The sequence below is a fragment of the Ornithodoros turicata genome, chromosome 2 (assembly GCF_037126465.1).
Source record: "Ornithodoros turicata isolate Travis chromosome 2, ASM3712646v1, whole genome shotgun sequence".
Classification (NCBI taxonomy): Eukaryota; Metazoa; Arthropoda; class Arachnida; order Ixodida; family Argasidae; genus Ornithodoros; species Ornithodoros turicata.
In genome coordinates this window covers 53,275,490-53,288,236 of record NC_088202.1, presented here as the reverse complement: position 1 = coordinate 53,288,236, position 12,747 = coordinate 53,275,490, and the positions used below count along the sequence as shown (strand labels likewise).

The following is a 12,747-nucleotide window of genomic DNA, read 5'->3' as shown; positions in this document are numbered from 1 at the left end:
TCTTCAGCAGCTTCCCAAACGAAATTATTTTACAAGAGGTTTTTGCTGATGACAAAACTTAATTCCAAGGAGCGAGAGAGAATTGTTGTTTCTTTGTGTCTCCTCAAAATACCTCACAATACTGAACAAGGCTTACCAAGAGAACTCTGTACAGCAAGCATGGTGGGACCTCGCTTTTCATTTCTATAAATTGACAACTGCCGTTGCAGCGCTCGATGCACTGTCCTGATGTCTGTTTCCACCTTCACTTCAAAGCTGTATTCATCTTCAGGGAGCAAATCAACGTCCGTGCCTCGTGATATCCTTGGAGGAGAACCGGAATCATAACAGGCGACTGTCGTCTTCCACCATGTTGAATAGCATAATAGCTTCCTCATTTGCTTATAGTATGATAATTTACTTCCTTTTGAGTTCAAAACATATAAAAAGGAATCGCATGCTGTGAAGCTTACGTATTAGGTTAGTTGTAACTATATGCTTTGGACATTAGTGACACTGAACAGATATAATTCACAATGATGCATTAAATGATGCATAACCTTTACACATGTATGGCCTGCTATATGGCAGTAAAGAGCCACCAGCATTATCCCTTCTGCATATTATATTACACGTCGAGAGTTTTTGGCGCTGAAGCTGCGGCACAACATTTGAGCATGTGTACAAGACTGAACATAAATAAATAACATGCAGTGTGGCACAGCAAGATGCCTGCCCTGTGGCTTTTCTTCTGCTTGAGTAGCCAATGGCTAACAAGTATTACACAGTGTTGCATTCACGTGCTTCTGCCCTCAGTATAGCTAACTCATTTTGCTGAGTCGTTCAGATCCCTTACTTCATTCTGTCTCATCCAACTGCCTAACACAGCAAAGCCTGCATGTACATCCAGGTAATCCAGGTAATGTGCTGTTTACCTAGACATGATTAGAACCTGAAATTGCAGGGTTTAACCTGATTCTTCCCTGAATTCGCACCCCGAATTGAAGGTTGCCTCTTTAGGGTGAAACCAGATTTTTACCCGGCAACCCTCACTGAGACGTCTGTAGGAATGCACACTAACTTGCTTGGCAGCAAATGCAGTTACGTCACCGTTTGTATCAAACCAGTACAGTTAGTTTGAGCAACTGAACCAGATTTCTCCCCGAACTTAGCATACAGGAAGTTTTTCCATCCAAATTCGCGTGAATCTAGAGCAGATGTTTATACCCCCGAATTTAGAAAAACATATTTCCCCAAAACTTCAGGCTCTATACATGGTGTGTGTTAACAGAAACATGCAGCCTCCTGTGTTACGTTCTAATTGCACTTGGTAGCGCCTAGTTACTCCTTCTTTTAAAGTAATTTGACTATTTCCAGTTACTTGCATGGGTCCTTCAGACAGTGTCAGCGTACCAGCTGGAATTTTCCCAGTTGCCACCTCAAAATGGACACAGCCCCCACAGTAAGTTTGAATTTTTCCATTTCTTGTTGCGCTTAGCAAAATCACTGTAGTGCAATTTCAAATGCAGGTATTTCATTGGAATGGCTGGTACAACTGGAAGAATAACACTGATACCATAAATGCTTTTTGATGACCCATGCAAAGTTTTTATGTGAGCAATATTCATGCTGGAAACAACACTCACTTTGCCCGACGTTCGTTGATGTAAAGTTGTTGCATGTTGGGCATTTGATTGGTTCGAACTGTGTCTATAACAAACACCAGTCCCTTCTTCATTGTGGGAAGGAACAAGCCAAACATTGTCTTCTGACCCCTAATAGGTGAGAAAGAAAAGCATTATAACATATCATGCAAGATACATTATACATCATGCAACTTACTCGGTATGATGATACAAGTACAGATACTTGAGTGTACCCGGCTTGAGGTATTCATGCTGGGCAAGGTTACCAAAGGAGAGATGTCGAAAATTGAATGTGTCGGTCTCCTGAAATAAGTAATGGCTAGTTAACTAACAGTTTTAAAAAAACGGAAAGAAAAGGCGCATAGCCAAGCATTTACCTTGGAACTGTACTCCCTATAGTACTGCTTGGAAACCATACAAACACATCCAAGCTGTACCATGACTCTGAAGTCCAAAGGTACCTGGGTTTCATAGATGCCTTCTACGTGTGGAGCTGACAACTCTGACATTATGTCTCTGAAATTCAAATGCAGCACTTGTATCAAAGCGGTGAGGTTAGATCAATAAAACAATTATACAGGGTGTTTCACCTAAAGTGATACAAAATTCTAACTGGCGACGTAATCGCTGGAGGATTGTGGGACTTTCGGCAATTACCTTCTGGGAACTTTTGCCACCATATATGAAGGCTGTGGACAATTTTTAATTGAGAGAAATTTATTTTTTTCAATTGAACTTGCCAACTGAAATTGCCAAAAGAACATAACTTTTTTTATTTACAGAAATATGAAGTCCTCCACGGATAACCACAGACCCAACAAAATCTATGCACAGTATCCAGCGGAAATAGTCTAAAAAAATTAGTAAAAAATCCGCTTTAGTCCTGCCTGCTTCATTGTCGCAAAGAAGAGCGCACGGAGGGCGTGGCGAGAGGAGGAAGTGTTCTGTTCCCACCTCTTGTTTGACCTTTTATTCCCCTGCTTTGACCTTGATGCTGGTGACAACCAAGGCAAAAACAAATGAAGGTGGGGACACTTCCTCCTCTAGACGCACATTTCGCATGCACTTTTTTGCGATAATCAAGCAGGGGGGGCTAAAGCGTAATTTTCACTAATTTTTTTAGACTATTTCTGTTGCTATACTATGAATAGTTTTTGTTGGGTCTGCAGTAATCCATGGAGGACTATGTCTGTAAAAAAAAAGTGAGGTTTCGCTTGGCACTTTTCAAAGTTCAATTGAAAAAAAAAAAAAGAAAAAAGAACTTCCTGAATTAAAAATTGTCTAAAGCCTTCCTCAATGGTGGCAAGAGTTTCCAGAAGGTAATTGCCAAAAGTCCCACAATCATCCGACGAGTACATCGCCAGTTAGAATCTTTTATCACGTTAGGTGGAACACCCTGTATATGAGGTTAGATCAATAGTAAAAGAAATATAGGAAACTTGTCTCACTCATTTCTTGTCTGGAAGGTGACTTCATCCAAACTACACTCGTACAAGTGGTACACTGGATGGGATCTTGGAAGGTGTCGCATGACTTTGGTGAACACTAGTGTAGCAAACAGAACAAGAGATTAGGATGACCAACTGTTGCAGCAAACGACAGGAGACAAGGGCAGTCAATTTTACTTAGTCATCCAATTTTAAAAGCATGACACTTACTTCCATCGTTCTCATCTCTTGGCACCTTCTGGTTGATGTAGATAATTCGAGGTACCACCAACCGGATTTGATGCAGGTCAGTACCAACCAGGGCCCACAACCGGAAGACGCCTGGCTGTCCTGTTTCAGCCAGCTGGTGCAGGTGAGAAAAATTAGATTTGACTGTGCTATGGAGTCTAGCAATATAGACAAAAGCACAAGGGTTATTTTAAAAGTTTTTGGATAGGCACAAAATTATAGGCTAGGTTTCCCAACTTTTATTTATTTTTTATTTTCATGATGATAACAAAAGAAAAGGAAGGGTGCAGGCAAGCTGGTACTGAAGCATGATGAAAACAAAGTGTCACGGACGGACAGACAGACTCACTAACTCGCTCTGTGGGATCTAAGATCTGTGTGTCTGCCTCCATGCCTCTCGGTTCTCATCATTCTTCATCCTGGAAAGTCTATAAGGAGGTATTAGGGAGTGCCGGGAAGATCCCTGTGTATACAGGACTGACATACAGGGTATTTCATGAAATGTGTCATGAAATTTTAATTAAAAATTCAGTTGTCCAAAAATTATGCGACCAACGCATTTATCTTGGTGGAGCTTTTGCCATGGCTTTGGCAATTCTATTGGAAAAGCATTTTCTACCACAGTGGCACTAGCAAAAAAGAAAGAAAAAAAAACACATCGTTTTGAGGCCCACAAATTGCCGGCTGCACTCAGACCTCCGAAACATGCAATGCGAGGGGGACCATAGACCTGTCATTTCACTTTTCTTTTTTCATGCTTCCTGTGATAATGGCAGCATGGTTACAACGCAAAGTTATCGGAAGCAAGAGCAAGGAGAAAACAGGAAGGGGGTTGTCACAGGTTTTCTTCTGCTGCATCTTGCATTAACTTGATGGAGGCTGACAATTTGTGCACCTCGAAACGATGGTTTCACAATTTTTTTTTTGCTAGTACCATTGTGGTAGAAAATGTCTCTTGTAATGAAATGGGTTAAATTAGACATATGCTTCCTGTTTATGGCAAAAAAAAACATGAGGATTATTTAGCAAAGTATTGAAGTTCAATTCAGAAAATTCAATTTTTTGTGAATTAAAATTGATAAAAGTGCTCCGAAGTCATAGCAAAAGCTCCCCGAGATAAGTAGCGTTGGTCACATAACTTTTGGACAACTAGATTTTTAAATAAAATTTCATGACATGTTTCAAGAGACACCCTGTATGTGGTTACATTCAACCAAGTTTTACAGTAGGCATCTAACACTAGCTCAGTACACACCTCAATGATCTGCCAGGGCTGGTCAACTAAAGCACGTTGGGCTTTCCTGAGAAAACCTCCCAGTGTAGCTGTTGTGGGTGCTCTTACAACCAAGCCTGAAGAAGCACTGTCAGATGCGCTGTTCTTCTCCCACCTTGCCCTCTTTGAACGAGCTAGCCGCTGTCGCAGTTGAAACTCCCATTTCTTCTTCTGGAACTTGATCCAAGTGATCTTTTCCTCCTGCAGAGTAAGACAAGCGCTTTACATGATGAGAAGAGAAAGTGGAGATGGAAAGTGGATTATATGGAGATGTACAATAAAGGGCAACAGAAGCTACTTGCAGGACAAACCAACAAGACATGTAGCTCAAAGCAAAGACTGGTTCCAATTGGTATGGTGTTAGCTTTTCCGAATACCATTACAGGGTGCTCATTTTTATTTGACAAAGCTTTCCTATTAGAAAAACAGAGCTATAGGGCTAAGTTGATAGCCTGTGCAACTACCAGATGACATATTATCACGTAAAATGAATTAATGAACTTTTTAGTTAGTGGTTTCCATCAAATTCCATGGCAAAATATGGTGATGCATTTCTCAAGCTACGTGCTCATTTCAGGAATTTTTAAAAATGGCCCGGCTTTAAACAAGGACTGCCTCGGATTCCGCTATAGAACAGACTCCTGAAACCCTCTAATTAAAAGTGAAATTGAAATGAATTTAATTTCAGTTGTCTGGTAGCTACATACTATTTTGCAGAGAACGTCCGCCCGTTGTATCACTCAACTGCAGAAATTGTATCTAATAATATACACTGTATAAACAAACATACCTTAGTTTTGCCAAAAGGTGGAGGAGGTCCCAAAACTTCCTTCCAAGATTTCTTGAGGTCATCTTCAGCATTACTGTGTGATGGTGATCGTGCTCGTTTACGACAGGTGGCAACAACGGGGCGAACAGGCATGGCCACACCACCGTCCTCAATGTCCATGATATCGGAATCTGGCTGCTTGTCCTTAATGTGAGATTACCATTATAATGTACAACCACACAGCATCACCTGTATGACAATGGCAAAGAGCATAGTACCGCTTGCGGCTTCGGGGCTGCCCCAAAGAGCTCGTTTATTCTCTTCTGCTTGAGTACATCATTCTTTTCAAGAAGGCGTTTGTGAAGCCATGATGGGTGTGCGACGCGGGGTACAGGGTTTGGTACCTAATGGATACACATTAGACAGACACCGTCACTGAATGTCTATAACATTACAGAAAACTTGCTATGTATTGCAATTTTGCACAATGTCTCCAACATGTGTGGAAAACAAGGACAGTCGAGTTACATTAATGCTTTTCCACAGAGTGATGGAAGATGAGAGAAAGCTTGCAAAGATAACTCAATATGTCAACGCTGCTTGATGGCACAATACATACATGGGTCTTGACCACAAACACATGTAAAAACAAAACACACGCTTTCACTTAACTTTTTGCCGTTTCTTGTGAAACTCGAAGTGTTGTGCTCATATCATTTATTGGTAGTTTAATATGAACTGGACAGGAGAACTGGAGTGCTACATTTTAAATGAAAACATGAACCACCAAACATCCCGAGTGTGTGAAATACTGCATACTCTACTGCTTATGTGAAGACAGCTGGAGTGGATGCTGAAGTGTTCAACTTGTAGTCATTGCTGCTATGATGCATTTTCGCCTTGCATATGTGTACATGTTGTCAAACTTTGCTTAAACTGTCATATGGGCACTTGTGAGCTGTATAGTTTGTTATAGACCACATAATGCAAGGTAGGTTCTTTTACAGAAAAGGCACCGGTCACAGAAAAGTAATGGTCACTGAAGCTCTGTAGAAGGGTGCAGGTGTATGTGTGTGTGAGGCATGAACATGTGTGCAGGAGAAAGAGGTTGGCAGCGTAATCGATTGTACAATCAAAGCTAATATTCACACAATGAATAATTTCAACATGTTTATCATTTTCTTTTGTTCAATTTGACAATGGGTAGGTAAGTAAAAGCATTACCAATAAACGAGGTCCGTAAAACATCATTAGTAGGGCCTGACTTTTTAGAGTTATACCCGATTATAGAGCTGAGCGCGGGTGCGGGTACTCGCAGTTACCCGTACATCGTCACAATTTGCGGGTAGGAATTCGCGAATTACGAGTAGCGGGTAAAATGCGGATGTACCCGTAATGCGACCTCGGGTAATGCGGGTATACCCGCATTACCCTCACTCCATGGTCAACTAAGTGATCCCTCTCTGTCACGCACGAGCTCGGCCGTGCCCTATGTCGTTCGCCATATAAATCCATGTGCCAGACGGCAGCAGGCAAGTGCTGGCGGGCGAGTTCGATTATTAATGCAGACATATGGGTCTCTGTTGAATTGCAGTTTTATTGGCATACGATTGAAGCCGTCAGAGACATGTAGCCAACACTCAGAATTTCCATTGTTTTAACACAGAAACAGCGGTAAAGTGGACGAGGAACACTTCCCCCTGCGGGTCCGAATGCGGGTATACAGACAGCAGTGCGGGTGCGGGTCACCCAGATAAAATTATTGCGGGTCACACACGCGCGGGTACTGTGCTGGTGCGGGTCCAAGTTTGCTTACCCGCACTCACCTCTACCCGACTACACCCGATATTTACCTCCAGCTTCGAATATGAAAAAAAAAACAGGGTTTAACTTGGTATTTCCCCGAAAACTGCTGGATCAGGGGGATTCAAAGCTATCACAACTAATAGAGAACTTTGGAAACTGTGTTGCAGGGATGGGCAGTAATACTATTTTTTCGCATTATAATACTAATACATAATACTCCACGAAAATGCGTATTATAATACTAATACAAATACATTTTGAAAATGTGTACTACGTAGTACTCATACTGTATTATAATACATTATGGTAATACAGGAACACACAACTTTTTGAAAAGCCCAGGGCGTACACAACATTTATTTCACAATTTACAGTGCCTGTTGTATGAGACAATACATGCATTACTGATTATTTGGCTTTAGTAACATCGTCTGAAAAATTCAATGTTTGAGTCAGTGGTTGACCCAGGGGGCGGTTGGGTGATCACCGCCCTCCGAAAAAGTCAGTTTATGCATTGGATTTCCCTCTCTCCCCTTCCTCACAATGCACCCAGAGGAAGAAACTGCCCCCCCCCCCCCCCCCTGGATATTTGCATTTTTAATCCGAAAGTGTTTTTGGATGGCCCTCTGTACACCTTTAAGACTAGCCAGGGTTGAGGGCAACTGTCCCTCCTGAGCTGACCCCCCCTCCTAGCGTGGGAGGGGGACAAAAATTTCCCTGGCCCTGGTAAGTACATTAGCCTTGGACGAGAACAGCAAGTTGGGCTAGAATAGTACGTACTAAACAACATGGTAGTGCGCCAAACAGTACACATGGAACAAGAATGACGAAAAGGGGACAAGCGCACACTCACAACTAACTTTTATTTGCGAAGAGCATGGCCAGGGAAAAACCACAACACAAAAGAAAAGAACAACCGCGACACCTACAACACCCTCTCAAGGAAAGCAAGCTCTTTTTCTGATAGAGCGATAGACGCTTGACTGATGATCTTCGGCCTTTACAATTGCATGAGCCTCTATAATCTCCCTTACGAGGGCCTTGCCAGCAACCCCCAAAAGAAGTCTTATACCTCTGTCAGACGGGCACATATACGGCCCTTAAAGTTACGGCATTAAGAAATGGCCATAAGTTACATACGGCCTTAAAGGAGCATTAAAGTGGTATCTAACATGGCCAAAAGCTGCTGTCACCTTGTAAGGCACTATGTGAAAAGCATTCCCACAAAATATTTTTGTCCAAAGTTGTTTCACCGCGGCGCAATTAATTTGCAAAATCGCCTACCCACTCTCTCAAATCACCCACTCTAGTGTGACGTTTGTGGTAGAGACACCCCTCATTTGTTGGCAGGAAAAACTGTCTGCTACGAACATTGCGAGCTGTTTCTTGTTGACTTCTATTCTCTATATGATTTATATCACGTTTTCTAAAAAACAAAGCATATATTCAGCCTGACGAAATAAGGTTGCAATAGTAAGAGTAATATATCCGTGGCTTCTGTGCAATCTCAGAACCCACAGTAGCAAAAGCAAGCGATGATGTTGGTATTGTGGCGCCACCTGTTAGCCACTGAAGCAACGGTGCGGTGAAAACTGTCAGAGAAGCTGCACGCTATCGGGAAGCACTGGGGTATCGCTGTACAACGCACAGTTAATTTCTTGCTGCACCACTCATTCTTCCCGTGGTGTCAGTGGTCCCAAAAAATCGAGGTCGTGTCAGTCACAGCCTTCAAATCCTTCGTTTCGGACATCACGCAGCCGGAGAACGCCTGGAGTCTCCGAAGCGGTAGCAGACGCTATGGCCTGCGCGGTGTTGCTCACCTCGATCATGTGATCACAGATCCAATGAGGAGCGTCCCTACCACTCGCATCACATAGTGACGCGCGTGGCGGCGCTCTCAAGTGGAGGTGAAGGAGGGTGTTTCGCGCACAGGAGATTCCGGGGGGCTATTGCAGGCGTCCCAATTTCCCTACGGTTGCACTAACTGTGGGAAAACTGTTTTCGGCCGCCTAACATTCCATACCGACCAAAAACAGAAACAAGGTTGTGTGCCTCTAGACTGCTCCTTTAAGCTCTGGGGAGCTGCCAGACGGTATCCGTGAAGGCATTTTGTCGATGATGTCCACGTCGATAAACAAGTCTGGGAACGTTGAATGTAAGGTAGTGAAGTCACGTTTTTTTCTTACTTAGAGTACACGAAAACGTTTTGTTGATATTTTGAAAATGCAACAGCAAACTACATTTGCTTTGAAGTGCTTTTGATATTTTTTTGAGTGGAGTCCGACTTTTTGAATGCAGACGACGCTGTGCGATGCCGCGTGCAGTAGTTCGAGGGTGTCACTATGAACTTAACACCTGTATCGACGAGATAAAAAGCGAAGCAAAGTGCAAAAATGCCATAAAAACACGAAAAAAAAGATGAAAACATTAAGTCGGGTAAAAAACATTTTATTTCGAATTGAATTAAATGTGCAAAATCCTGCTCTTATGGCGCTTGGTCGCTTGGTGACGAGGTACTGGCAGTTTCGATGGAATGCCGTAAACTATCTTGCGGGAACGCCATTGCCCTTCTATCTCAGTTTTGTCGCAAGGGCCATATTGCACCCTGTCTGGCAAGGAGTTAATGACAGTATGCACTTACAGCCGTGACCGTTAACGCCGTAAGTGCGCCCCTCTGACAGGGGTAATATCAAAAATCGGCTCACACGTGCACGTGCAGCGGCTACAATGAACTGCCAAGTGGCCAGACGGGGCCAATCGAACCGCGCGTTTGGCGCGCTACCATGTTGTTTAGCCTTGGGCACAGGGCTAGAAACACTTCTGATTGTTCCTTTCTTTCCCGGGTATTTTGTGACTAGTTGTGACCAGAGAGGGTACACTGACTTATCCCCAGAGGAGTAGGTGTTCAAGGAGCGGATGACATAAAACATGGGGTGTGCTGACCTGCCTAACAGGATTATCACAGTGCAGATAGCGCATAGGGGTAAACGAGCATGTCAAAATCCAAGAAGTATTACTGGAGTATTATAATACTTGTAATACGCGTTTTTGCATATTATAATACGTAATACAAATACAAAATGTATTACTATTATAATACAAAGTATTGTAATACATGCCCAGCCCTGCTGTGTTCTAAATGCATAAATATATGCTGATACAATAAAAGACGGAAGTCACTGAAAAGGTTAGCCAGCTGTAGGACTCGAACCCACATCTTCTGGATTGCCGGTCCAGGGCTCTACCAATTCAGCTCAGCTAACACCACCCCCCGGCGACTTCCAAGGGTGCGTCATCTGAAGGGACAAACCAACCACTCTCTCACTCATCCCCCTTTCACTCACATTTTTCTCACTCATACACACAATCATACAACGGGATCGACGCAAGCGGCAACTGTTGAACATGAGAGAACTGATGTACTGAGGCTGGTACAACATAGAAAGGACAAATTAGGACGTTACTTTCTTGGGCATTTTGAGGCTTTGTATGTATTTGTCCTTTCTATGTTGTTCCAGCCTCGGAACATCAGTTCTCTCATGCTGATACAGACTGTCAAAACAGATACCATGCCACTTCTTATATGCATGGACTAAATATTGATACTCTGTGCCTACTGGTGTGTCGTGTATTATGCGAGTAAACCAGAGATTTATGCCTGATCCAATCAGATTCAACCAGAGTTGGGTTGAATCAGGTTCAGTTCAACCCGATTACACCCGAATTCTTGAAGCAAAATATAACCCGATATTTAGCCCGATATATAACCCGATTTTGTTAAAAAAATATAACCCAAAAAAGTCCGGCCCTAATCATTAGTAGAGCCTGAAGTTTTGGAGAAATATTTTTTTCTAAATTCGGGGAGCAAAAATCGGGTAAATAAACATGTGTACTTAATTCATGTGAATTCGGATGAAAAAACTTCCGGTATGCTAAATTCGGGGTGAAATCGGGCTCAGTTACTCAACTAACTGTAGTGGTTTGGTACAAATGGTGATGTAACTGAATTTTTCTGTCAAACAAGTAAATTAATGCATTCCTACAGCATCCCAGTGAGGGCAATTTGTCAGGTAAAAATCGGGTTTCACCCTAAAGAGGCAACCTTCAATTCGGGGTGCAAATTCGGGGAAGAATTGGGTAAAACCCTAAAACTTCAGGCTCTAATCATTAGTAATAGAATGTAACTTTAGTCATACCTGTTGAAGTGCTGCAGGAATGGTGATAATCTTTTGTATGGCACTTCCAAGTCGTTCAACATAGTAGTCCCAGTCCAGAATCTACAGAAGGGTTTTGCAAATCACATTGTCCTGCATAAACTATACAAGATGAGAAACTAATTCGAAGTTATATTCACCTCTCGGATATCAAAATGATCCATTGCTGAGGCTTTTAGCCAGCGTCGCAGGTAATGCCGTTTTACACTGGGTTCGGCTTGAAATATGGCGAGTGGAATGGCCCTATTGCAAAAATATAGTTACCATGCAGTATATGCAAATATGCAAGTCAAGATGAACATTGGAAAAGTCACTCTTTGAGACGTAGTAAGTGAGGTGCTATTTCTCCACGGCCCGCTCAACAGGATTGGGTCATCACTGGCTAAGGGTGGATAACCTAGCGATCACAAAGTCAATGCACATTGTGCATATTGATGTCGGTTGGCCAGTGCTTTCCTTCTCTTTTTCTATGTGTCTGATGTATCTTATCTGAATAAAAGGAATCAAGCTCTCACCTCTCTGTTACAGGAGAGCCCTCTGGTTTTCTGGAGATTATGTATCGACAACTCAGACCAGCGTCCTTCACCATTTGGTCGCCCAGAAACTACGAGGAAAGTGGTGTAACACTACATGCTTTCAATATTTCGAGCACATGTCTTGAACGTACTTCAGCTAATCTTTTTGCTGTTGAGATCGAGGTAGACTTCTGAACTCCATAATCCTCTAGTTTTCGGGACATACTCCTATTCTCAGAGATAAGCTCAAAGAGCTCCTCATCTGGCATGTTTTCTGCCTGAAAAAAAATAAAATAAATAAAGTGATTTAATGTCCATCCCCATATAACTTTGATACCACCCTTGGAAACTATCTGTACCTTGCTGTAGAGAACATCAAGCCAGTAGTCAGCAACCTTGGCAACGGCTGCGTAACACTCTTCCAATGTGGTACCTTTGAGGAATGCTTCAAAAACAGAGGACTGGAATATCTTGATGAGCTGCAGTTCTCCTCTACGCTTCACTTCAAAGCCCTTCAGTTCAGCTAGTGAACCATCAAAGTTAAACACAGCATACCTGTGTTGAGGAGTCAATAAAGTCGAGGAGTCAATAGTCAGATTCACTGATAGATGGGATCAATCATTCTTACGACCATATGAAAAAAAGGAAATTTAATTCAGAGTTGTGGAGTGAGGTTGTTAGCCACAAGCTGAAATGTAAATGGTAACAGAGTTCATAAATATGAAGTCATTAAAACTTCACCGTTATGGCTAAGGTATGAGGCTCACCCCTGCGCTCATTACTGGGGTTAAGGACTGAATCTGTAACTGCCGAAGCTCAGGATTCATGACATCATGGAATATGATGTGAGGCTTGCATCATATTGATTG

At 42.5% G+C, this 12,747-nt stretch overlaps 1 protein-coding gene across 1 annotated transcript in view; it reads right to left on the bottom strand.

Moving 5' to 3' along the window:
- The window catches only part of LOC135385400 (DNA polymerase epsilon catalytic subunit A-like), a 64,935-nt gene that overhangs the window by 25,443 nt on the left and 26,745 nt on the right, over positions 1 to 12,747 (bottom strand). Inside the window, exons 22-35 of the mRNA XM_064614692.1 lie at positions 12,238 to 12,433; positions 12,031 to 12,156; positions 11,879 to 11,967; positions 11,504 to 11,606; positions 11,346 to 11,426; positions 5,622 to 5,747; positions 5,365 to 5,547; positions 4,557 to 4,775; positions 3,284 to 3,416; positions 3,074 to 3,170; positions 2,003 to 2,141; positions 1,822 to 1,928; positions 1,626 to 1,754; positions 137 to 303 (exon numbers count right to left, since the gene is read on the bottom strand). Of these exons, the coding sequence (XP_064470762.1) occupies positions 137 to 303; positions 1,626 to 1,754; positions 1,822 to 1,928; positions 2,003 to 2,141; positions 3,074 to 3,170; positions 3,284 to 3,416; positions 4,557 to 4,775; positions 5,365 to 5,547; positions 5,622 to 5,747; positions 11,346 to 11,426; positions 11,504 to 11,606; positions 11,879 to 11,967; positions 12,031 to 12,156; positions 12,238 to 12,433 (1,895 nt within the window). The remainder of the gene's footprint in view (positions 1 to 136; positions 304 to 1,625; positions 1,755 to 1,821; positions 1,929 to 2,002; positions 2,142 to 3,073; positions 3,171 to 3,283; positions 3,417 to 4,556; positions 4,776 to 5,364; positions 5,548 to 5,621; positions 5,748 to 11,345; positions 11,427 to 11,503; positions 11,607 to 11,878; positions 11,968 to 12,030; positions 12,157 to 12,237; positions 12,434 to 12,747) is intronic.